The sequence below is a fragment of the Aquarana catesbeiana genome, linkage group LG05 (assembly GCF_042186555.1).
Source record: "Aquarana catesbeiana isolate 2022-GZ linkage group LG05, ASM4218655v1, whole genome shotgun sequence".
NCBI lineage: Eukaryota > Metazoa > Chordata > Amphibia > Anura > Ranidae > Aquarana > Aquarana catesbeiana.
In genome coordinates, this window is record NC_133328.1 from 417,940,750 (window position 1) to 417,968,446 (window position 27,697).

Sequence of the window (27,697 nt, forward strand, 5' to 3'; positions counted from 1 at the left end):
ACAGACTCATACGAGGCTTCAGACAGGTCAAAGCAAACAGTGGTAGGCATCCTTTTTTAAAAGTGACCAAATGTTTGCAAACAATATATCATGGAAGCCCTCTGTATTCAGTTTTAATTTGTATTAGAAAAATAAATGTTTTACAAATAACTGAAACAAATATAAAAATATTAGTTCACAAACTTTTAATAGTTTTTGACCAATACCTATGTCCATTGTCCCCCAGCGGTTACAGATGGAAAAAAAAAAACATAGGAGTGAAGAAACTATACACCTGTATGCTGGTGCTGATGACTCAGAAAGTCCACCTGCCAAATTGTCTACTTCAGGATCATGGACTGCGGATAGGACTAGAAAATGCATTACGGCCCAAACCAGAATTGAATCCACTTATTGTAGAGCCACGTGGCTTCTGGTGCCACCTTGATGAATGATGTAAGCCATGGTTGTAGCACTGTCAGACAGCCTTTGTCGGTCACCTCTAAAGCTGGTTGGTCCACCACAGCATGGATAGGCTAATGGCCCTTAAAGTGGTTTTAAAGGCTCTTAAAGTGGTTCCAAAGGCAGAAGGTTTTTTATATTAATATATTTTATGCATTAAGATAAAAGAACTTTGGTGTGCAGCAGCCCCCCTAATACTTACCTGAGCCCCATCTCAATCCAGTGATGTTGCACAAGAGTCTCGGCGGTCTGGGACACTCTCTCCTCCTTGGATAAGACAGTAGTAGGTGCCGTTGGCACCTGCTGCTGTCAATCCAAGTAAGTGAGCCACTGAAGAGAGAGACTTGACAGGGCCAAGCAGTGGCTCCGTGTCTAAATGGACAGACAAAGCAGCGTCTCAGCTCAGGTGCCTCCATAACAAGCTGCTATGGGGCAAGGAGGCTAGGAGTGCCAGCGAGGGACTCAAGAAGAGGAGAATCTGGGCTGCTCTGTGCAGTGGCTTAGTTATTTTTTTTTAAAAACAAGACTTTAATATCACTTTAACCAGTTCAGGTCTGCCCTATAGCAGTTTTCCTGCTACAGGACCGCACCAGATCAGATATATATACGTGATCCAGCTCTTCTGAGTAGGGCACGTGCATGCGCGCCGCCGGGTCGCTAACACTGTGATCAATCACAACAGGAGCCCAGGAGCGGGTACCGTGGACTCAATGTCCATGGGCACCCGCCGATGATTGAAGAGAAAGGCAGAACGGTGGCCCGTCTATGAAAACGAGGCATATTGTCAATCTGTCAGTAGGGAAGGCATGGATTCTATGTTCCTGCAACACAGGGACATGGATCCATGCTTTCCCCTAGTAAATGCACCTCTCACACAGTACACAAATACAAGCTAGGCACACATTTAACCCTTTGATCGTCCTTGTTAACCCCTTCCCAGCCAGTGTCAGTAAAGTGACCGTGCATATTTTTTAACACTGATCATTGTAATAATGTCACTGGTCCCCAAAAAGTGTCAAAAGTGTCAGTTAGTGTCCAAATTGTCTGCCGCAACATCGCAGTCCCGATATAAGTCACTAATCGCTGACATTACTACTAAAAAATAAATAAAAATATCCCATAGTTTGTAGACGCTATAACTTTTGCGCAAACCAATCAATGTACGCTTATTAGGATTTTTTTTTTCAAAAAATATGTAGCAGAATACATACTGGCCTAAACTTATGAATAAATTAGATTTTTTTTATTGTATATGTTTTATAGCAGAAAGTAAAAAATATTTTCTTTTTTTTTTTTCAAAGTTGACGTTCTTTTTTTGTTTATATCGCAAAAAATAAAGAAACACGTGGTGATCAAATACCACCAAAAGAAAGTTCTATTTGTGGGGAAAAAAGGACATACATTTTATTTGGATACAGTGTCATACGACCGCGCAATTGTCAGTTAAAGTAATGCAGTGCCATATTGCAAAAAATGGCCTGGTCATAAAGAGGGAGCACTCTTCCGGAGGTCAAGTGGTTAGCCTAGTACACGGTATTCATTTTTTTTTTTTGTTCAACACAGTGGGCTGAATGAAAAAAAACGAAAGAGCTCGGGAGGAGATTCGGTACTTACAATTCAATGCTAATACAGTGATCTCCCCTGCTCAACTATTGTGTTCTGACAGGAGGATGCTGGAGACGCGCCCCCCCCCCCAACAGAACACACCGGTCAGCGCTCTTAGCCATTGGCTGAGAGCGCTGATAGTTTGCCGATCGGCAGACCCTTTTCAATCATGCCCCTTCGACAGAAACCAGCCGAACAGGCTCGATATTTGACACTTGTGTACAGCCATTTAGTTTGTGAACAATAATGGGAAGTCTGGGCGTCAATTTGACAGTTGTCCCTAGGACACCTCATCCTGAAAAGGATAACAGCTAGTTTAAAGTGGAGTTCCAACCACTTTTACAACTCTTCAGCATCCTTCACTAAACTGTTCACTGTAAACAAATTGGATATGTTTTTATTTTTTTTCTCAGCACCTACTGTATATCTGCTGTATTCATTTTTCACTTCCTCCTCCCTGGCCGCGGCCCATCGCATCATTTCCTGTTTGCAATGCCTTCTGGGAAAGGGCGGCAACTTCCTCTGAAACTGCCGTTGCTATGGAAACCTGACCTGAAACCTATTACACTGCTTGTGCTGCACTGAGCATGTGCGAGATCTGCAAGTATGAGATCCAGGAAGAAATACAGTCTGGCTTCAGATGCCCACACTTAAGATGGCCACGGCCTGCTGTAAGTTTATAAAATAACAAACTACTGCTATAAACTAACAAAACAGACCTTAGTTTGCAGACTAACTTTATTAGAATACATTAAGGTTGTGTATTATAGGGGTATTTTTATTTAAAAAGTATAATTTCGGCCGGAACACCACTTTAATAGGAGAAAGACTTTCCTGATATCCAATGCAGGGCTAGTCAGCCGCCAGGTCAGAGATTTCCCTGCCTTGGGACACAGACATGGCCAATCCATGACCGACCTTAAATGAGGCAACCATGAGGACCAATACCCTAATGCATACTCAGACCACTGAAAGCTTTTGGGAGCATAGGGTCCAGATATGAGCTCAGAGGGTCAACCATTCTTCCCGCTGAAGAAACACTGAAGTATGGGCTGTGTCCAAAGTCTAGGCCTAGGTACTCCTAAGCAGTGGGTTGGGTTCAATGCAGATTTCCATAGGTTGGATATACACTTAAAGCTCTGGAGTATCTGTATCATCTGCTCTGCTACACAATGGCTGCCAAGATCCTGATCTTCCAAAGAAAGTTGTCCTGGTAACCGATAATGTGGATTCCCTGAGAGAAAAGCATGGTGCTGATTGGGAAAAGCACCTTGGAAAAGATATAAGTTGCCATGGATAGGCCAAAGCCAAAAGGAAGACCCTCAAGTTGAAAATGCTGCTCACCCACCATAAATTGCAGAAACCAATGATGCAGGGAAAAATGGGAATATGTAAATATGCATTTTTGATGTTTATCAATGCTAGAAATTCTCCTTAGGTACAGGGATTCAATTACAGACTAGGCCCATAGATTTCAAATGCCCTGAGCCCAGGTAGCTGAAAAGGCCAGGATATATAAACCACTTGTGAGAGTGGGGGAGCCCTTTTATTGTGAGGTGGCCTTGGCTCTAGAATTGACTTGCTTAGATGTCCAGGACTTGTGATCAAACTGAGTGGAGGACTTGGCTGTTGAAGTGGAGGTCTGGGAGGCATAAAAAGAACTCTTACAAAAATGCAAAATCGAAAGAAATTGCCATGAACATCTTAGCTTTAATCTTACTAGGGAGTGATCTGTCCATGACTTCCTTAATAAAAGTGTCTAGAGGCTCTCCAAGGAGTCATTCTTTGTCAGACGTAATCATTTCTAAATGTTTCTTACTTAAGGTGTTTGCAGTCATATTAGTGCACTTGTTACAAAAGCAATTGAGTACTGCCTGTGATCCTTTTTTTTTATCTGCACGAACATCCAAAATTTCAGGACAAGCTTTCGGGGTGTAACCCCCTCTTCAAGGTCCAAAGAGTGCTAACACACAAAGTTTTATCAGAATGTTAATAAGAAAATCTCTGAGGAAAAAAAAAAACAAACACACACATACACAGAAATGGTCATTAGTGAGATAAGGCAGGAAGAGAGCTATGGAATGGGAGAGGGGAAGAGTCACAGAGGTGAGGGAGGTCGCGAAACTGCTGGATAGTGATTTTAAAAGCTAAGGTCCACATTTATTTTATCACCTTTTGCATGAAATAGAATTATCATTCTTGGTTCAAAAGTTTTCCTTCCTGGAGTAGTTCTGAAGTTCCCTTTAAAAACCAAAACATTTAGGTCTTCCATAGTGTCTACTGGTTGTGAGAAATTATGTCCCACAGGTGTGCAGAAATCATATTCTGAATGTTCCTGATTGGTCTGTCTGTATAAATGAATTCTTTGTGTAATGTCTGTCCTGCCAACAAAAGATCCTTTGTTTCATTTTTTGCCTTGAATGAGGCACACATTACTGAAGGTACAGTTCTATGATCCTGTAATATTGAAGGTCCCTTTTTTCGTGCGTGACACTTTTTGATAGATTGATCTTGCTGTGTGTGTATGTGTGTTCCTCAGAGATTTTCTTATTAACATGCTGCTAAAACATTGTGCATTAGTACTGCTTGCATTGAAGAAGGGGGTACTAAATGAAAGCTTGTCCTGAAAATTTGAATGCTACTGGAAATAAAAAAAGTATCACAGACAATACTCAATTGTTTTTGTAAATGTTTTCTAAAAACAATCTCAGCGGACCATTTCCACAGCCAGAGGACCCTATGCATTTGTACTCACATGAGCGCAAGATAATAATTTTGACAAAAGCAGTCTGTCAAACTGTCCACTCAATAGTGCAAGGCTACTAGGAAGAGTGCCAGTTTTTGGAGCACAGAAGGATCTGTCAGGATTACTTGGGGTTGCTTGTCTTGCAATTGACCTAGGCTTTTTGAGTTTGGCAAATCACCAAAGAAACCACCAATGGTGGCAAAGCTCGACAGAGCAAAATAGGCTTTGAGGAGGGCCTCAAACCTTTTTGCCCACTGGGTCTTTGAAGACTGAGACATCCTCAATAGGAACTGTAAGGGATTGGTTGATACAGGAAATAGCCAAAACCATGACAGGCACTTTCCACTTTTCATTTTATTCTAGGCCTTCTCCACCGGGTATTGCCTAGGAGGTGTATACACATTTTGTCTGGCCATGGCCCGTTTTCATCCAGAACAAAGGACCTAGAAGGTTTCTTAGTCTTTGGAAGAGATTACCGTACATACTAGTGACCTTGGGTCCAGCAGGTGATGAAGGATCAACTTCAAACAGGAGCGCGCCTTATCAACCAGAAATATAATGCTTCTTTTCAGTTTAGCAGTGATTAAGAGTTGCTGCCCATCCTGCCGGGAGGAGCTCTCAGAATTCAAGGATTCACCTTCCACCTTTTAAAAAAGTTAAAAAAAAGAGGAATGGTGAGTACCCGTAGAGATAAGGTGGGATCCGAGAGGTAGAAACTGTGGTCCAAAGGCCCAGGTGCAGAATTTTGAGCGGAATTCTGAATAACCTCCTCATGACTCTGTACACCTTGTGTGCTGGTGTGCCCCCATCGAATTTCCTTTCTGTCTAACATGTGCATTGAGGATGGATGATCCTTTGTGGGATACTCACAAACGTGATTATTGCAGAGACAGTTGCTGGAGAGCAGAAGTGGGGCAGCCATCCTGTGTCCCATGACTAAAGGCTGTTGGATAACCTGGTGAAGGCTAATGCAGAGACTTGGATCACAATCCAGAGCTGTTCTGTGCTTGTTTGTTAGAAAATAATGCACTAACGATGGTGCCTGGAGTCAGGGAATAGGCTGAGAACCCCCTACAGAGGGCAGAAGTAAGCAAATAGAACAGGCAATTGCCCTCCAGAATATGTCACAGGGGTTACTTCACAATCTCCCTAGCATGCCTGGCCACAACAAACCATTTAAAGTGGTGTATGCTATTTTCACCTGGGAGCAGGCCGTGGCACACCACTCCCATCCTAAGGTACTCCCGCTACCCACCACTCTGTACTCAAGGCAAGGAGCTTGGTATACATGGACTACACCCAGGCTGCGGGGGGGAGGACAGTGGTGTGAGAGCTGTTGGGAGGGCCCCCAAAGAGGAAAGAGGAAAGGGCAAAGCACAGGACTCTCTACAACAGGGTACTAGCTCCTTCCCAGGGTAGAACCAACCAGAACCAAGCATATTCTTCAATCATCCAGTAGTATCAGAAATTACAAGCCAGAAATGTGCTTTCAGTAGAGAGAGGTCAATTATCATCTAAAGGACTCTAGCAAACAACTGAGGATTGCTGGGTGTTGGAAGGGTTATATTAGCTATCCTAACCACTTTGTTTGCCAGTGTCCTCATCTGGAGATGGCAGAATATAACCCATGATCAAGACTTAAATGAGCTTGTGTCATGTACTGTATGATTAAGAAATAGAATTTACTATTTAACAGGCACCATAAGGGCTCATTCTCACCAGCAGGCATGATAAACCACAGTCGCTGGTGTACACTGTGAAGGGAACAGTGCAGATGTGTTGTAATGAAGCACAAATTGCATTGTCTATGCCTTGGGACTGCATTGGGCAAGGCTGCCCAGCCCAGTGCAACTCACACATACTGTGTGAACGGGTCCTAAAATGCTAATCCTGAGCATTACCACCCCCATCACAGGTATTTGCACAAGAACAGAACGTGTGTTATTTCAGAGTTTTGAACTGGTTCACATGAGCTTTCAGCCCGTTACCCCAAACAACTATATGTATTTGTATAGCCACTACAGCCACCGTAGATATTCTGGCAACCAGAAATTGAAATTGCTGAGATTTTAAACTGCAATGCAGTTACTTCTGGATCTCAACTTTAGGAAAGCCCCAAATATTCTAAAAAAACTAACATATATAATTGCTTTACAACTATTGCTTCCTTGAAAAATGACAATCATAAAGCATTCAGTAAATCGTGATTTTAACAGAGAAAACCTTTAAATGTAATAAAGCCAAAGCACTACAGCGCAGGCACATAGTCATGCTAGTACATACCCTTCCAGTACTCCAGAACGCCAACATCCTTGGGGAAATAAAATTTTAATACTTCCATGGTTGAGAGTTTGCCTGCCTTCTTCTGCAAGTTTTTTTTTTTTTTTTTTATATTTTGGCGTATCATTATGATGGAAAGTTTTACAAGGCAACAGGAACCTGCAGTAGGAAGCAGACAAGTACTCAAAACATAGAAAGCTTTGAAATTTTACATTTTTGAGTACACTGGACCCTGGAAAGGGAATGCAAAGGTATTTTTGCTGAAGCCTGTTCAGTAACCTATGTTCCAGAATAAAAATTCTGTATTTATTTTTTGACAACAAACTCCATACATCATTTGATCACTTCTCTGACTGACCAAGTTCTAATAATATCTGAGAAAATATACTACGTGTTTAACAATAAACTGCAATTATTACCTTTTCCACTATAATAAGGTCTCCAACTTGGATATCCGAACTTTTTACTTGCACTTTACCTACAAGGAAGAAGACAAACAAAATCTGAAAAACGACTAATGAATATGCATTTGTATCTGGAAGACAAGGCAGAAGCACAATTCACATATTTATATAGCATATTTTATCATGTTAATTGTTCCCTTTGGTTATGTGGCATTCTGTTTATATAAAACATCACACTGGCTCAAGTTTTGTCTTCAGTTCATTTTCCAAATTTACATTAAGTTGAAAAGGCAACGAAGAGCATTTGAAACACTTACAGAGTAAACATTTTAAATTCTAGTCAGTAATGCTTATTTTATCATTGATATTAAAACAATTAAAACACCACTTTGCCTTATCGACATTCTTAAAATGTGTTTTAACAATCAAATATGTTTGTTTCATAAAGTCTTGAATAATAGGCATTCCTCTATAGTTATCTGAATTTTTTTGAGGAGGGGGTCCTAGGATAAATGGAAAGGGTTGTCAAAAGTAAAATCCTTTTACAATGCCTAAAAAAAGAGAGCCTTACTTTATACCAATGATTTAAACTGTTCTCTTATAACATTCAGCTAGCAATATCCTGAGCATCAAAACTCTATAAACACATGTACTCTTTGGCCTGAATTCTGTACATTATATAGGTGACATGCAGAATACTGTGTGCAACCTTTGTTAGTATACATATTGTTTAGAATTCAGGAGCTCAATTGTGCACATTTTATCAGTTATGACACCAGCCATTTGATGGCCTGACAGTTCAGTTGAGAGCACAAACAACTGTGAATGTTATTTGCGGCATGCCTTGAATGTTCCTGTTTTGGGAAACAGTTAAATCAATGGGTTTAGTCCTGCTTTAAATACTCCTAAATAAAATACAAATTTAAAGGGGTAAAAACATTAATTGGACATGTTTTTTTTAATGTAATACATGGTACCTCCATCCATCAAAGCAAAGACGAAATCATGGCAAAGATTTGGTTAAACTTTTGCAGTGGTTGCCTGGTAAAAGCAACTGTAATTTCTTTTTCAGTGGTTCCATGAACGGAGAGCAGAAATCATCACTGAAAGAGATAGGTGCGACTGTCAAAATAAAGTGCCCATTGAGGGGGGGGGGGGGGGGGCAAGGGGGATTCCCCCTTCAGCCTTTTTTTTTCATGGATAGAGGGATTTTTTTTTAGTTCTCTGAATGAAAAAAAAAAATATAAATACAAACCGTGTACAGCCAGCCTAATATTTACACTGAGATAATTCAAATCACAGAATAAGAACAGTTGTAGGTAATACATCTGCAATTCTTGATATGGTCATTTGACAGGTTTCATTTGACAGGTTATCAAAGTATATTTAAGCCCAAGAATAAAAATGTAACACATTGTAGCCCACAAGTACTTAGATGTTGAGGCTGCATTGGTTTTTTTTCAGGTCAAGTACATTTTCTGCAAGTATAGAAAAATACCTATTAATTCAGACAGAAACCTGGTTTCCTTGTAACGTCCTGCGTGCTGGGCATGAAATCTTAAACACTCTTTCAGCCTTCTCAGCTACCTTCTGTGAACTGCTGAGCACCTTCCTCCTATGTAATTAAGATGAGGAGGGGAAAGGTTTTCTGTAATCTAAATCAGGAAAGCAACTTAGGGCGACAACACTGCTCCTACATATATACAGTATGGTGAGCAAGCATTAACCCCCTAGGTGACAGGATCCCCAGGTGAAAAAGAAAAACCTGAAAAAACGGGAAACAATGAAGCCACCACATCTAGGGACTGATAAGCTACAATATATTACATTTTCTTTTTAGGTTTAAATACAATTGAAAGTAAAAATAGTCACTTGCAGCAGGTCATCATTAGAATGCTTGGGCACATATCTCAGTATAAAGACTAAGCGTGGAACCTTGAAATGATGATGTGCAGACTTTTGATGTTGAAAGATGAGGATCCATGAGTATGTGCAGCAAGCAGCAGTTCTGCACCAGAAGTGATTGTGACAGGGTTCCTATGCAGCAGCAAGTTTTGTTTTGCTTAACTTTGCAATGCTGGTCGTATTCCCGGAAGTATTAAAATGTTAAATATATTTTATAATTATAGTCTTCCATTAAAAAGCCAATAAAAGAAATTACTTTTACATTTTTTTCACCTAGCTACTATTTTCTACTTACATAATAACAAATAAAAATAATAATTTCACTATTACACACTTCATGATCCCTATTACCAAATCTAGAATATATTTTTCATAAAAAGAAAAACACAAATGTAATTTTTATTTTGATAGCATATTTTTAAAGCAAAAGATAGAATGACAAGGAAGATCCTGACGGCTGCACTCCAACAACCCACTTTATTCGGTATAAACATTAAAACAAAATGACAGACGGAAGAAGTACAGTGAGGGATAAGCAGGTAGAAAAAGATACAATAAAAAGAGAAAAAAACAAAAAAGAGAAAAAGGAGAAATACAATATAAAATAAACATAAACACAATGAACTTTACACATAAAAAATCTGTTCAAAGCAATAGTATACAACTTCTAAGATTTTTCAAATTAAAAAATAAATAGATATGAACTGTCTCAACCATACTCGGAAAGCAAAATAACCTAATTGACATTTTTGAAGGAGAAATTAAAATATAAATGTGTTTCTATATTCTAATCATATAAACCAGGGACATACAGATTATCTTGAAGGAATATTATAGAATACAATTTTTTTCACAGTATGCCATAGTATGTTTAACAAATATATTCAAATTATTACAGAATGGGTAATTTCTTTCAAATATTAAACTGATTAGAAATTCAGGAAAGCAGCTTCACTTGGGAAAAAGTAAATATGTAAATAATGCAGAGTTACTTTAACTAGATGAGAGCAGTGCTGCAAAACAAACCAATAGATATAGTTGTCTGTGCAAAGATTTTAGTGAACTATATTTTTTTCTTTGAAAACATCTCAAAAGAAAAGCATTCTTCACCAGCTGTGTAATTACCAATAAAAAAAGTTCAAAGCTGTCAGTGGTAGCTGCACATCCAGACTTTATAGTCCACCAAGATGTAGGCCTTTAGCCTACAGCAATATGCAGAATTCAAGCACTGAAATAAGCGTCAATAGTAATTCATTACAGTCACTGGATAAAAAAGCACTGCAGTTTGCAGCAGTGTGGCTTGAAAAACAAATAAATATTTCTTATGTGCTAGGAAGAATTACACCCAAACTCTAAATATTGAAAAACAAGTCTTGAGATTTATGTGTTACTCAATGTTAGGCAAAAAATGATATCAAAGTGAGTAATAACAGCCTCACAACAATGCCTAATAATATTGCTTAAGTGAAATAAAATAACATCCCAAAATTATAAGCTTGGGGTTCTGTGAAATAATTCAAAGTAATAAACATGGCTACTTTAACAGCAACTCCCAAAACTTAAAGATGATCTTCAGCTTTAGTTTCAGTTTAAATAGATTGTTTGGGCCAAGCTGGCCCAAACAAACCATTTCCGTCACTAACATGCAACCACTGGGTGTGCAGTATAAACTGTATGTAGCTGAGGCTACATACAGTATACAGCACTATGTTCCTGGTGCGAGAGGAGACCTTCTGTCTCACACCCGAAACTAACCTCGATCTGAGCACCGCTCAGCCATTCATATAAAGCTTAGTATTCTATCAATGAATAAAAAGCTTCCTCTGATTGGCCAAGTAGGAGATTGTGACATCATCAGCCCATTTCTCTGACTCAGCCAATATAAAGGTTTTCTGCAGCGGTGGTCACTCCTGTGTGTACCTCACTGTGTGGTTGCCCACCGATCCTCAGCTCCCGTGGGGGAAGCTTTTTTTGGGCTGCTGTTACCCAGCACCAAGACGTAGTTGTAAAATCTTTTACAGGGCCCTTTATCCATCACCTTTCAGGTCTTGGTTCTGCAGTTGCTGACAGATCCTACCTGTGATTTTACTGCCTATGTGAGTATAATACACTGACAATATTGGAGATTGTTTTTCACAAATTATTATGAATCACTGATTTTTATGAGATGGCTCTCCCACACTTATACCAACGTGAGCTGTCTCCTGATGAAGGAGGTTTTTCCTGTGAAATGCATAGAGAATACAGCTTCAGCATTGCTACAGTATGTCATCAGGCAATTTGGATGTAATCTGGTGAATGATTCACTATCTTGTATATCATTCGCCCTTTTATAAGTAAAGATTTTTATGTTACCTTTTTAAATACATGTTTTGTCAAATTTTAATAAAAATGTTGTATTTTTATAAACCTTGTTGCACTTTTGTATGAGCATTACTCTCACTAAAGCCCCACGGGCCACTTGGTTTTTTGTATAGTGAACGCAGTGTCCTGGGTTTAGTAACACTTTAACTGGCAATTTGCTTTGAATGCTCTGGCCATACAGGTTTATGAGAATAGATCTAAAACCTTAGTTCAGATAAACAATAGGTTATTGGAAATGTGCATTTTGTAATGACCGGTTTACATCCTAAGCAGATACCACAAGATCTAAAAAAAAAAAAAAAAAAAAAGGTGTTCTAGGTTACAGGAAATGTGTTATCCAATGAGTTATAGATATATATTTTTTCTTCTTTTGCATACTTACATTTTCTTTATATATGATCGCACTTTACCAACAACTTGCTATTTATTCAATAAAGGCCTTTTAAAGGACCCAAACACATTTTTATATGCATTCAGACCTACTGCCGTTTATTGTGCTAGAGAAGTGCAGCATGGAGGGAAGGAAATAACAGAATTTCATTATATGAGCAATATATTGCCGACGTGAATTGTCTTTTATGCCTGTTAAGCCTCAAACACACGATAGGACTTTGTACAAACTTTCCAGTGGATTTTTGTACAAAGGGCGTTGGCCGTAAACTAATTGAGCATACACATGGCAGGGCTTTTTCATCCAACTTTCACCAAATCATGTGGTTTTTCAGCTCTTTACCGCCACCCTTTGGTCAACTTCTGTATTGTTGTCTGATCTTTTGCATTGGTTCTGAGCATGCGTGTTTGTACAGTAGGTGACCGCGATATTGTGTCAATCTCGCCGCTGTTATCGGCGAGATTTGACACCTGCTACCCCCGTCACAGGAGCCAGCTCGCTCATCGGGAAAGGAAAAATGTGTTTTTTCCTTTCGCGATGCGCGACAGGCATTGTCGACAGGTGTTTGGTATGAATCATGAGGGAGAACTCCACGCCAAATTTTAAATAAAAAAACAGGGTTCCCCTGCAGGAGCATAGCAGGCCCTTAGGTCTGGTATGGATTTTAAGGGGAACCCCTTACGCCGAAAAAACGGCGTGGGGGTCCCCCCCAGAATCCATACCAGACCCTTATCCGAGCATGCAGCCCGGCCGGTCAGGAAAGGGGGTGGGGACGAGCGAGCGCCCCCCCCCCGAACACTACCAGGCCGCATGCCCTCAACATGGGGGGTGGGCGCTTTGTGGCAGGGGGGCGCCCTGCGGCCCCCCACCCCAAAGCACCTTGTTCCCATGTTGATGAGGACAAGGGCCTCTTCCCAACAACCCTGGCTGTTGGTTGTCGGGGTCTGCGGGCGGAGGGCTTATCGGAATCCAGGAGCCCCCTTTAATAGGGGGCCCCCAGATCCCGGCCCCTCACCCTATGTGAATGAGTAGGGGTACATCATACCCCTACTCATTCACCCGGGGAAAAAAAGTGTCAATAAAAAAAACACTAGACAGGTTTTTAAAGTCATTTATTAGGCAGCTCCGGGGTCTTCTTCCGACTTCGGGGGTCTCTTTCGACTTCTCCGCTCTCTCCGGCCTCTTCTCCAGGTGTCCGGTTCTTCTCCACCTCTCTGGCCTCTTCTCCAGGTCTCCGGTTCTTCTCCCGCTCTCCAGTTCTTCTGCCGGGTTCCTCCGCTATCTTCTGCTCTTTTGCCGCTCTTTTGCTAACGGTGGCTCGGTCTTCTCCATCATCTTCTTCCCTCTTCTCTTCTTCCGATGCTGACACAACGCTCTCTCCCGCTGCAATGCCGTGTGCAAGGTGCGCAACGACTTATATAGGCATGGGGCGTGGTCACCGGTTGATGTCACCTGGGGACCCCGCCCCTTATGACCTAACAGTCCCATCATGCCCCAGGACTGTGACATCAAAAGGGGCGGGGTCACTGGGTGACATCAACCGGTGACCACGCCTATATAAGTCATTGCGCACCATGCACACGGTATTACAGCGGGAGAGGGCGTCTTTTCAACATAGGAAGAAGAGAAGATGGAAGAAGACGATGGAGAAGACCGGGCCACCGCTAGCAAAAGAGCGACAAAAGAGCAGAAGATAGCGGAGGAACCCAGCAGAAGAACCGGAGACCTGGAGAAGAGGACAGAGAGTGGGAGAAGAGGCCGGAGAGCGGGAGAAGAACCGGACACCTGGAGAAGAGGCCGGAGAGATCGGAGAAGTCAGAAGAGACCCCCGAAGTCAGAAGAAGACCCCCGAAGCTGTCTAATTACTTTAAAAACGTGTCTAGTGTGTTTTTTATTGACACCTTTTTTCCCCAGATGAATGAGTAGGGGTACCATGTACCCCTACTCATTCACATAGGGTGGTGGGCCAGGATCTGGGGGCCCTCTTATTAAAGGGGGCTCCCGGATTCCGATAAACCCACCACCCGCAGACCCCGACAACCAATGGCCAGGGTTGTTGGGAAGAGGCCCTTGTCCTCATCAACATGGGGACAAGGTGCTTTGGGGTGGGGGGGGGCCGCAGGGCATCCCCCTGCCCCAAAGCGCCTACCCCTCATGTTGAGGGCATGTGGCCTGGTACGGTTCAGGAGGGGGGGGGGCGCTCGCTCGTCCCCACCCCCTTTCCTGACCAGCCGGGCTGCGTGCTCGGATAAGGGTCTGGTATGGATTTTGGAGGGGACCCCCACGCCGTTTTTTCGGCGCAGGGGGTTCCCCTTAAAATCCATACCAGACCTAAGGGCCTGGTATGCCCCAGGAGGGGAATTCCCTTTCGCGCTCGCTGCAATAGGAAAATGTGTTTTTCCTATTGCAGCCAGTGTGAGATGTACAGTACCCTGTCGCCGAGAACCAGCGCGATGGGATCACGCTGGAAAGATTCTCGCGGGTAGGTACTGTAGTTTGTACAAAAGTCAGATGGTTTTGTGTACACACGATCGGACTTTGCTCCATTGGACTTTTGTTACCGGAAAGTTTGTCCCAGCCAACAAAAGTCCGATGAAAGCTGAAAAAGATTGTCCGATGGAGCGTACACACGGTCGGATGTTGCCTTAAAGCAGCTAATTTGCATGTTTGTTGTCAAAAAGCCAGATCGTGTGTATGGGCCTTTAGACTTCCCCAAATAGGATTTTGCACCTGGTGGAGAAGTTACAAGTGTAAAATGGGCAATGGGTTGGGCCCTCTGCACGCTTTTTGGGAGGAACAGCCAAACTGGGAGGTGAGAAAGGCTAAGCCAGGAACATTCAATGCAAAACTGCCTATGTTCTGTCTAATGTTTCTGTGAAAGATTACTTTCCGTTATTGTTTCAAAGAATAAACATGGGTAAGAAGCCATTTGACATTTTGATGTGGACTTAAAGCGTTTGTTAACCCCCCCAAAAATGGATCCTGCTGCTTTAACCACTTGCCAACCGCCTTTTGCATATATACTGCAGCAAGGCGGCTCAGGTGCTTAAACCAACATACCTGTATGTCAGTCTGTGCATGTGGTGCTGCGGGCGCGCATTTTTATAGCACTGTTCACTGTATTGGTGTCACTAGTCACCAAAAAGTGTCACTTGGGATCAGATTTGCCTGTCGCAGTCCTGCTAAAAATCGCTGATCCCCGCCATTACTAGGAAAAACAATAAAAAGTCCCTAACTCTTTCCCCTATTTTGTAGATGCTAAAAATTTTGCGCAAACCAATCAATATACGCGTATTTCGATTTTTTTTATCAAAAAAATGTAGCAGAATACATATTGGCCTAAACTGATGAATACATTTTTGTATATTTTTTTTGGATATTTATTATAGCAGAAAGTAAAAAATATTGTTTATTTTTTTTAAATTGTCGCTCTCTTTGTTTATAGCGCAAAAAATAAAAACTGCAGAGGTTTTCATACAACATCGCACAACTGAGCAATTGTCAGTTAAAGCGATGCAGTGCCGTATCGCAAAAAATGGCCTGGTCATTAAGGGGGTAAATCCTTCCAGGGCTGAAGTGGTTAAAGCATGTTATATGACACAGTGCTTGTGCTGTGTCATTTGGCCCCCTGTAACACCTAAAAAACCTGAATAGAGATATGGTGCTGCGCTAATCCATTCAAAAAATGATACATAAATATATGAAAATATAGAAAAAAGTGACAGTGCTGATATCTATTAATCAGGATATCCTAGGTCTATAAAGTGACCGTGTTATACTGACGTGCTTATATGCAGCATAAAACACGTGATAAAACAACATGTGACCAATATCATGTGCAAAGTAATCAAAAATAAATAAAATAGCAATAAACGACTCCTATTGCTATATAATAAATTTCATATAAATAATGTGCAAACCAAGCACACAGAAAACAGACAAAAAGGATAAAGTGACTGGTGCAGATGGACAAAATATAAGTGACAACTGAAAAAAAAAAAAAAATGTCCACAAGTAAAAGTGCATATATAGTGATCCTCTTAGGGAAAGTGGAGTGACTGGCACAAATGGTGATATTTTCCTTCTTCGTGCAACACACCACACGTAAGTGAGCAGTGGCCCCTTACCTGCAGGTAATGGGGTAACAGCATCAGTCAATTTTAGGCATGGCGGCCCTTATTCATGGTGCAGGGATGAAAAAAATCTTCCAAATGGTGGGGTGCCAACTTCAGACCAGTAGTGGGGGCGGCAATCTTTAATCCTATCTTCGCTAGCCTCATATGGGAGCTCCGTCCCTCCAAGTAATATACCAGGGGTCACCAGATGGGGAAGAAAGCAAAGGAAGGTTCCACAATAGTGTAATACGGTTTGGCAATAGCTGGGTTTATTTAAACAATAAAGGTACTCACATAAAAGCAGATGCACAATGCAAAAATCCGATGAGCGGCGAGCTCGTATCTCTAATCAACATAGAGTGCCTGTCCCGTCCCTACGCGTGACGTCACGACCCACGTGACTTCATCAGGGGATACAGGGAGGCACTATGGATGTCCTTAAATAGCTCGCTCATAGACTATAATGTGCGCCCATTTTCTAGAAGTCTATAGGAAATACTACAGCGGCCATTTTCCCGGAGGTAAATGGACGCGGCCATCTTGTTGGTAACTACCAGAGCGGTCATCCGCACAGAGGCGGATGTTGATACACAGTAGCTGTGAATAATATGGCCAATCAGTAACAGCACTGCCAGCAACTGTCAGCAAAGGGGAAACCAAATCGGAAAAATTACATAGCTAATGTTCTGTGTGTGAAACCGTACGGAAACATCATCACACAGACAAATATAAGTAAAACACGGGAATAAAAACATTTATATTTTATTTAAAATTGTTTAAAAAGGCCAACTTGGCAAAAGGAAAGGCATCTATGCTAACCGGGACCGATGGAGAACACAGGTACAAGATATGGCAATGGGGGGGAGACAATTACCCCAATTGCCAGTACATAATAAACATAGATTGATACAATTAAATACACGAAATCGTAGCACACAAGAAAGAATATATACAGCTGAACAGCTGTTGCTAAATAAACATAATAAAAATATTAATAAAAAAATATTAATAAAAATAGAAGCGGATTACACATCTAAAATAAAGAAACTATTAGTAGAAAGTGTATATCTTGATTGTTGGAATGTGAACTAGTAGGTACTATTAATGAATGACGGTAGAGTTATAGATGAAATATAAGTGCCAAAAGGGAAATGGGCAAACTCAACCTTAATGGTCAGAGTCTAAATTCTAAACAGATGTGAACTCTAAAAACCTAAAAAGTATAGTAAAAAAGATTAAAAGTCACTGAGGAAACAGTTCAGGTCAAATTCAATTCAGGCCTCTTGGCGAGAAAGTGTCTAAAGTGAAGATCCATTTAGATTCCAGCTGGCTGAGGGTCCTGACCTTATGTCCCCCCCCGCCAATGTCTAATGTATGGCTCGATACCCCAGAACTTAAGGTGGGAGGGGTCTTTGTTGTGACACAGCAGAAAGTGTTTGGATACGCTATGTTTGTCGTATCCATTTATAATGTTTTTCACATGCTCTTTGATTCGCACCTTTAAGGGTCTTTTCGTCCGGCCAATATATTGCAGACCGCAGCTGTATTGTAGGGCGTATACTGCCCCCTCCGTATTGCAGCAAATTAAGTTTTGGACTTCATAGGTATCCCCCGTGGTTGTAGATGAGAAGTGGAACACTTTCTCATTTTGATGTTTGGTTCTTACGCATGCGAAGCATCTTTTACATGGGAAGAATCCTTTACCAGTAAAAAACGTGAAGGTCTTCTTTGGTGGGTCTATCACATTTTTCACCACTTTATCCCGGATCGTTGGTGCCCTTCTGTATATAAATTTAGGGTTTTTCGGTAAACTACCATGTAATTGTGTGTCTGCCAGCAGAATATGGCAATGACGTCTAATGATCTTTTCTATTTTCTTGTGTTGCACAATCAAGAATAAGCAGCAGTCCTTCCATTGGGCGTTTTTGTATCGCTTTATCCTCAATTAATGTTTTACGGTCCATCTCTGATACTTCTACTATCTATGTAACCTCGATCATACCCTTTTGAGGTAAACCTGGCTCCAATTTTCTCTGCCTGCTCCAGAAAAACATCAAGATGGGTGTAATTTCCCCTAAGTCGCATCAGTTGGCCTTTTTCGGACATTGAAGAGCCAGTTTTTGTGGTGACAGCTCTCCACTGGGAGATAACTATTCCTGTCAACGTTTTTAAAGTGCGTTTGTGTACTAAATGTCGAATCTTCTTGTAGAATTTCTAAATCCAGGAAAGTTACTTCTCACTCACGTCCCATAAGAGTTTGCTATTCCTCTCATTTCTATTAAGTTTCTCGAGAAAACTGGTCAACTAGTTATCATCACCTTCCCATAGTATGAAGATGTCGTCAATATATCTTTTGTAGATCAACAATTCTTCTGGTTGGTCATTGAAAACATACTCTTCCTCCCATTGGGCCATAAAAAGCCCGGCTAAACTCGGGGCAAATTTGGCTCCCATAGCTACTCCGGTTTGTTGGTGATAATACATGTTATTGTACCAGAAGTAATTGTTTTTCAGACTGAAGTCCAGGCATTTTATCAGGAACTTCCTCTGCATACATGACAACTTGGAGTATTTCCTCAAACCCCATTTGGCAGCTTTGCACGCTAAATGGTGGGGTATAATTGTGTATAAGGATGCGACGTCTGCGGAGGCCATAATGCATGTCTTTCTTCTTTGTAGGATTTTATCTAGAATTTGTAATATTTGTTTGGTGTCTCGCAGGTATGCCTTTGTACTCTGAACCACGGGTTGTAGAAAAACGTCTATATATTGACCTATCCTCGACGTAAGTGAGTTGATCCCATTCACTATCGGTCTCGGAGGTGGATCTGTTCTATTTTTATGAACTTTGGGTAGTGAATATATAATTGGTGTACGGCACGAATCAGGAATAAGAAATCTAGCTTCTTTGCCCCTAGGTACACTACTTGTTCAAGTGCCTTCCTGCACCTGAACATAGGATTACTCAATAATTTCGTATAAGTATTGGCGTCATCTAGCATATTCATCATTAAATTGTGGTATTGCTCTTTTGACAGGATGACGATCCCTCCTCCCTTGTCCGCTGGTCGGATCACAATCTCCTTCCTTTTAGTCAATTTGCGAATACCACTTTTAATGTATTTCGGGTCTTCTTTCTTTTTAATCTTCAAATCTTTAATTTCTTCTACAACAATTCTTTTAAAAACCTCAATATGTTTGTTATCTTTAATCGGTGAATTAAAAACTGAACTGTTCCTCAGTGTACTATGTAAAATCCTATTGTCCTCAACTTCTGTGTATTTAATGAACCTGGCTGATCCTGCCAGTTTCTACCCCTCCCCTATGTAAACTGACCACGGTGTATCATAGCTGCTGAGTCCTGACACCGTGGTCAGTTTACGTGCCTCCGTCATCCGCAGCCCTGTTATCTGTCTCCTCCTCCCCCCTTCCCTCCCTGCCTGTCAGCTCGTGACAGTGCCGCCCCCTTATGCTGCTTGCATAACACTAACCTATATACACCATCAGCACTGCCTCCTATTGCAGTGTCCCTCTCTGTGAGTGATTTATAAAAATAAATGCTGCAAATGCCTAATTTCAGTGTCGAGATCGCAATCACGTGATAGGCCGCCTCTCTCCTCCTGACTGACGTCAGTGGGGGAATCTCAGCCCCTCCTGCTGCATCTGTCAGAGGAGGAAAAGAGAAAGTCGGCCGGCCGCGATCTCGGCTCTAAAATGAGGTATTTGCAGCATTTATTTTTACAAATATACACAGAGGGGAACACTACAATAGGAGGCAGTGCTGATGGTGCATACAGGTTAGAGTGGCTTAACAACCACTTTAACCACTTGCCGACCGCCTAACGCAGATATACTGCGGCAGAATGTCACGGGCAGGCAAAATCACCAGGTGCCCGAGGCGGTCGGCTTCGTTAGGGAAGCGATCCAGGCTGAGGGGGAGACCACCCCCTCGCGATCGCTCCCAACGAATGAGAATTTTCCTCTGCTGCTGAATAGTAAACAGCGGCAGAGGAAGCGATGTCATCTCTCCTCGGGTCAGAAATTTCCGTTCCGGCACCGAGGAGAGAAGACATCTGAGTAAGTGCACAACACATACACTTACAGTAAAACACACCAGGCACACTTTACACCCCCCATGACTCCCTGATCACCCCTAATCCCTCCCCCCCGTCACAGTGACACCAATAGCAGTTTTATTTATTTTTTTCTGATTACTGCATTGGTGTCAGTTTGTGACAGTTAGAAGTGGTAGGGCAGTTAGTGTTAGCCCCCTTTAGGTCTAGGGTACCCCCCTAACCCCCCCTAATAAAGTTTTTACCCCCTGATCACCCCCCGTCGCCAGTGTCACTAAGCAATCGTTTTTCTGATCGCTGTATTAGTGTCACTGGTGACGCTAGTTAGGGAGGTAAATATATAGGTTCGCCATCAGCGTTTTATAGCGTCAGGGACCCCCATATACTACCTAATAAAGGTTTTAACCCCTTGATTGCCCCCTAGTTAACCCTTTCACCAGTGATCACTGTATAACTGTTACGGGTGACGCTGGTTAGTTAGTTTATTTTTTATAGTGTCAGAGCACCCGCCGTTTATTACCTAATAAAGGTTTAGCCCCCTGATCGCCCGGCGATGATATAAGTTAGGTTTTAGGGTCAGATAGGGTCTGCGTCGCCCCAGGCAGCGTCAGGTTAGCGCCAGTACCGTTAACACCCACGCACGCACCATACACCTCCCTTAGTGGTATAGTATCTGAACGGATCAATATCTGATCCGATCAGATCTATACTAGCGTCCCCAGCAGTTTAGGGAGCCCAAAAATGAAGTTTTAGCGGGATCAGCCCAGATACCTGCTAGCCCCTGTGTTTTGCCCCTCCGCCCAGCCCAGCCCACCCAAGTGCAGCATCGATCGATCACTGTCACTTACAAAACACTAAACACATAACTGCAGCGTTCGCAGAGTCAGGCCTGATCCCTGCGATTGCTAACAGTTTTTTTGGTAGCGTTTTGGTGAACTGGCAAGCACCAGCCCCAGGCAGCGTCAGGTTAGTGCCAGTAGCGCTAACACCCACGCACGCACCGTACGCCTCCCTTAGTGGTATAGTATCTGAACGGATCAATATCTTATCCGATCAGATCTATACTAGCGTCCCCAGCAGTTTAGGGTTCCCAAAAACGCAGTGTTAGCGGGATCAGCCCAGATACCTGCTAGCACCTGCGTTTTGCCCCTCCGCCCAGCCCAGCCCACCCAAGTGCAGTATCGATCGATCACTGTCACTTACAAAACACTAAACACATAACTGCAGCGTTCGCAGTGTCAGACCTGATCCCTGCGATCGCTAACAGTTTTTTTTTGTAGCGTTTTGGTGAACTGGCAAGCACCAGCGGCCTAGTACACCCCGGTCGTAGTCAAACCAGCACTGCAGTAACACTTGGTGACGTGGCGAGTCCCATAAGTGCAGTTCAAGCTGGTGAGGTGGCAAGCACAAGTAGTGTCCCGCTGCCACCAAGAAGAAGACAAACACAGGCCCATCGTGCCCATAGTGCACTTCCTGCTGCATTCGCCAATCCTAATTGGGAACCCACCATTTCTGCAGCACCCGTACTTCCCCCATTTACATCCCCAACCAAATGCAGTCGGCTGCATGAGAGGCATTTTCTTTATGTCCTCCCGAGTACCCCTACCCAACGAACTCCCCCAAAAAAGATGTCGTGTCTGCCGCAAGCGCGGATATAGGCGTGACATCCGCTATTATTGTCCCTCTTGTCCGGACAATCCTGGTCTTTGCATTGGTGAATGTTTTGAACGCTACCATACACTAGTTGAGTATTAGCGTAGGGTACAGCATTGCACAGACTAGGCACACTTTCACAGGGTCTCCCAAGAAAAAAAACAAAAATAGTTGTCGTTTTAGTGTTCTCTCTCTCTCTATTCTCTCTCTATTGTTCTGCTATTTTTTACTGTATTCTATTCTGCAATGTTTTATTGTTATTATGTTTTATCATGTTTGCTTTTCAGGTATGCAATTTTTTATACTTTACTGTTTACTGTGTTTTATTGTTAACCATTTTTTTGTCTTCAGGTACGCCATTCAGCTGCAGCGCGGATTTATTTATCTTGACAGCAACATCGTTTGCTCCCACGATACATAAAGCTGTGACTCCAGCGCTGTCGGAGGTGATATATGCCAAAGCATGGGGGCAGCAGGGGCGGAGGAGCGATTTGCTCCTAACTTTTGGGGCGGATGCTCCCATGCTTCAGGATATATAAATGGTGCATGTATGTCCATCATTAGAAGTGGGTGGATGAAGGGAGGTATTCTAATGGTGGGCATACCCACCAATCAATCTCTTGTTTTCGTTCAGCCCACAGGCTGCATGAAAAAAAAGATTACAATATATGCCCAACAAGGACCAGCAACGTACTGGTATGTTGCTGGACTTTGAGTGGTTATACCAGAATGATGCCTGCAGGTTTAGGTATTATCTTGGTATCATTCTTTTCAGCCAGCGGTCGGCTTTCATGTAAAAGCAATCCTAGCGGCTAATTAGCCTCTAGACTGCATTTACAAGCAGTGGGAGGGAATGTCCCCCCCTCCCACCGTCTTCCATGTTTTTCTCTGGCTCTCCTGTCCCAACAGGGAACCTGAGAATGCAGCCGGTGATTCGGCCAGCTGACCATAGAGCTGATCAGAGACCAGAATGGCTTCCAATCATCTCTATGGCCTAAGAAACCGGAAGCTACGAGCATTTCATGACTTAGATTTCACCGGATGTAAACAGCGCCATTGGGAAATTGGGAAAGCATTTTAACACACTGATCTTGGTGTGGTCAGATGCTTTGAGGGCAGAGGAGAGATCTAGGGTCTAATAAACACCATTTTGTTCAAAAAAAGAGTACCTGTCACTACCTATTGCTATCATAGGGGATATTTACATTCCCTGACATAACAATAAAAATGATTAAAAAAAAATGAAAGGAACAGTTTAAAAATAAGATAAAAAAGCAAAAAAAAAAAAAGAAAGAAAAAAAAAAAGCACCCCTGTCCCCCCCTGCTCTCGTGCAAAGGCGAACGCAAGCACTGGTCTGGCATCAAATGTAAACAGCAATTGCACCATGCATGTGAGGTATCACCGCGAAGGTCAGATCGAGGGCAGTAATTTTAGCAGTAGACCTCTTCTGTAAATCTAAAGTGGTAACCTGTAAAGGCTTTTAAAAATGTATGTAGTTTGTCGCCACTGCACATTTGTGCGCAATTTTAAAGCATGTCATGTTTGGTATCCATGTACTCGGCTTAAGATCATCTTTTTCATTTCATCAAACATTTGGGCAATATAGTGTGTTTTAGTGCATTAAAATAAAAAAAAAAAAAGTGTTTTTTTCCCCCCAAAAAAAGTTTGAAAAATCGCTGCGCAAATACTGTGTGAAAAAAAAAATGAAACACCCACCATTTTAATCTGTAGGGCCTTTGATTTAAAAAAATATATGTTTGGGGGTTCAAAGTAATTTTCTTGCAAAAAAAAAATGATTTTTTCATGTAAACAAATAGTGTCAGAAAGGGCTTTGTCTTCAAGTGGTTAGAAGAGTGGGTGATGTGTGACATAAGCTTCTAAATGTTGTGCATAAAATGCCAGGACAGTTCAAACCCCCCCCCCAAATGACCCCATTTTGGAAAGTAGACATCCCAAGCTATTTGCTGAGAGGCATGTCGAGTCCATGGAATATTTTATATTGTGATACATGTTGCGGGAAAAAGACACATTTTTTTTTTTTTTTTGCACAAAGTTGTCACTAAATGATATATTGCTCAAACATGCCACGGGAATATGTGAAATTACACCCCAAAATACATTCTGTTGCTTCTCCCGAGTATGGGGATACCACATGTGTGAGACTTTTTGGGAGCCTAGCCGCATACGGGACCCCAAAAACCAAGCACCACCTTCAGGGTTTCTAAGGGTGTAAATGTTTGATTTCACTCCTCACTGCCTATCACAGTTTCGAAAGGCCATGGAATGCCCAGATGGCACAACCCCCCCCCCAATGACCTCATTTTGGAAAGTAGACACCCCAAGCTATTTGCTGAGAGGGATGGTGAGTATTTTGCAGACCTCGCTTTTTGTCACAAAGTTTTAAAAATTGAAAAAAGAAAAAAAAAATATATTTTTCTTTTCTTTCTTCATTTTCAAAAACAAATGAGAGCTGCAAAATACTCACCATGCCTCTCGGCAAATAGCTTGGGGTGTCTACTTTCCAAAATGGGGTCATTTGGGGGGGGTTTGTGCCATCTTGGCATTTTATGGCCTTCGAAACTGTGATAGGTAGTGAGGAGTGAAATCAAAAATTTACGCCCTTAGAAATCCTGAAGGCGGTGCTTGGTTTCGGGGCCCCGTATGCGGCTAGGCTCCCAAAAAGTCCCACACATGTGGTATCCCCATACTCAGGAGAAGCAGCAGAATGTATTTTGGGGTGCAATTCCACATATATATTTAGTGACAACTTTGTGCAAAAAAAAAAAAAAAAAAAAAAAAAAAAGTTTGTCATTTTCCCGCAACTTGTGGCAAAATATAAAATATTCCATGGACTCAACATGCCTCTCAGCAAATAGCTTGGGGTGTCTACTTTCCAAAATAGGGTCATTGGGGGGGGGGGTTGAACTGTCCTGGCATTTTCTGGCCTTCAAAACTGTGATAGGTAGTGAGGAATTAAATCAAAAATTTACGCCCTTGGAAATCCTGAAGGCGGTGATTGGTTTTCGGGGCCCCGTACGCGGCTAGGCTCTCAAAAAGTCCCACACATGTGGTATCCCCATACTCAGGAGAAGCATCTAAATGTATTTTGGGGTGCAATTCCACATATGCCCATGGCCTGTGTGAGCAATATATAATTTAGTGACAACTTTTTGTAAATTTTTCTTTTTTTTGTCATTAATCAATCACTTTGGACAAAAAAAAAAAATATATTCAATGGGCTCAACATGCCTCTCAGCAATTTCCTTGGGGTGTCTACTTTCCAAAATGGGGTCATTTGGGGGGGGGGGTTGTACTGCCCTGCCATTTTAGCACCTCAAGAAATGACATAGGCAGTCATAAACTAAAAGCTGTGTAAATTCCAGAAAATGTACCCTAGTTTGTAGACGCTATAACTTTTGCGCAAACCAATAAATATACGCTTATTGACATTTTTTTTACCAAAGGCATGTGGCTGAATACATTTTAGACTAAATGTATGATTAAAATTGAGTTTATTTGATTTTTTTATAACAAAAAGTAGAAAATATCGCTTTTTTTCAAAATTTTCGGTCTTTTTACGTTTATAGTGCAAAAAATAAAAACCGCAGAGGTGATCAAATACCATCAAAAGAAAGCTCTATTTGTGGGAAGAAAAGGACACAAATTTTGTTTGGGTACAGCATTGCATGACCGCGCAATTAGCAGTTAAAACGACGCAGTGCCAAATTGTAAAAAGTGCTCTGGTCAGGAAGGGGGTAAATCCTTCCGGGGTTGAAGTGGTTAACTGTGTGTTCCTGTAGTCATAGAGTGCAAAGAAGGTGTGCCTGGACTGTTACGCTGAGATCCGTGCCTCTTTCAAATACATCGCCAAAGCCCCCGGAACAGTAAAGAGCTTACATTTTCTATTTCTAATATGTAAACTTTGGATAGCTCACTCTTGGAACATACTGAAACTTGTATAAAAAGTTGACTCTTTGAACTTAGGAAAAACACTCATGGTTACACACTGGCCCTTTACTTTCAATGTAAGCATAACATATGCAAATTAAATTAATGCTATTTTGCATTCAGAATAATCAAGTTTACATAACTTTTTCCATTAAGAAAAGAAGCGATTGCTTTTGAAAATTATGTTACTAAATTGACCAATGTTTCATAAGACAATCACTTCTATATAGTTAGATTAAATTACTCGACAAACAATGTCTCAATTGTGATTTGCAAATTGTTCACAATTTCTTGGTAACCGATAAGATATAAGTGCTGTACTTTGTTGGAACTAAATGCGCCCAACAGTGAAACTAATCTAAACACTTAAGAAAAACAGATCATTTGAGAACACTTTGAGTGTATGGACTCATATATGGTCTATGATATGTTCTGTGTTTTCTGCAGATTAAACTATGCATAGATGCAAACAATGCCTGCTTCAGTGTAAAGTTACCTTATTTATTTTTTGTTACAGCTATGTTGGAAAATGCTTTGTTTTATAATTGTTCTGTGCACAGTTCTAAGTACAAAACTCAATTAGGAATAAAGGCTTCTAGCACAGTAGGTTTTGTAGAAGATATTTAGTGAATGCAGTGGAAACGGTTTTCTTTTTTTCTTTCTGAAGGTGACTTTCTCTCTTTCTTTTCCAAGTTATCTTTAACCCATTGATGCCAGCATCATGAAGGTGGGTCCTTTTTTGAGACGCTGCATATATGCATACTGCATTTGTGCTGGAAGCGCACACCCAGCACAGACACTGAGTGCTCAATGGCAGCTTTGGGTCTTGTACCACAACCAGCAGCTGAAAGATCACATGATTACTGTAAAAGCATGTGATTGGATTTTTTTCTCTTTCTACTTCTGAATTGTATTTTAGAGCTTGATCTAGGTTATTGTCAGTGTCAGGGTCAAACTAAGGGACAAATGGTCAAGGTCAGTATATTTTGTGTAAAATTAAAAAATACAACTTTTTTATTTAGTGCTAGTGTGTTGTAGGTAGGATAAAAAATGCACACTATTGTTCCTTGTCCCTACTATGGGTAAACAACAAATATACAGACATACAGTGCCTTGAAAGAGTATTCATACCCCTTGAAATTTTCCACATTTTTGTCTCAAAAAAAAATCTTAATAAAGAGACGGAAAAAAAAAAAGAAGGTAAAAAAAAAAAGAGTTGCAGTTTTAGAGATGCTCTGAACCAGTCATCTAGCCATTACAATTTGGCCTTGTCAAAGTCACTCAAATGCCTACACTAGCCCATTTTTTCTGCTTTTAACACATCAACTTCAGGGACAAGTTCCCTTGCTGCCTAATGTTTCCCACTCACATTCATATGCCACTGTAACAAGATAATTAATGTTATTCACACTACCTGACATAATGTTATACCCAATCAGTGTATATAAACAATTAGGTCTGTTGGTGATGAAATATGATAAGTTCAACTACTTTAAATAGAGGCAAATAAGGGGTTAAATAGGAAAAATATTTATAAGAAAATGAAAACTTTTTCACTGCTGAGCTCAGGTGCAGATAAAAAGGACACCTCTTTAAAGTGGAATTAAACTCTTTTTTTTTTTTTTTTTCTTCATTAAATGGGTTCCCAGGTGGCTTATGCCATAATGTACTAGTATGCACTGCATATTAGCACATTAGGACAGACTTACCTATCAAATGATGCCCTCCAGTGCTGTGTTGTCAGTGCATTGGCTGGTCCCGGGTACTTCTC

The 27,697-nt window shown here is 41.5% G+C and overlaps 1 protein-coding gene across 2 annotated transcripts in view; it reads right to left on the minus strand.

The window, feature by feature from the left end:
- ATP9B (ATPase phospholipid transporting 9B (putative)) overlaps positions 1-27,697 on the minus strand; it is a 581,467-nt gene that overhangs the window by 443,988 nt on the left and 109,782 nt on the right. For both annotated transcript variants that reach the window (XM_073631215.1, XM_073631214.1), the window contains exon 6: positions 7,492-7,550. In XM_073631215.1, coding sequence (XP_073487316.1) covers positions 7,492-7,550 — 59 coding nt within the window. The remainder of the gene's footprint in view (positions 1-7,491; positions 7,551-27,697) is intronic.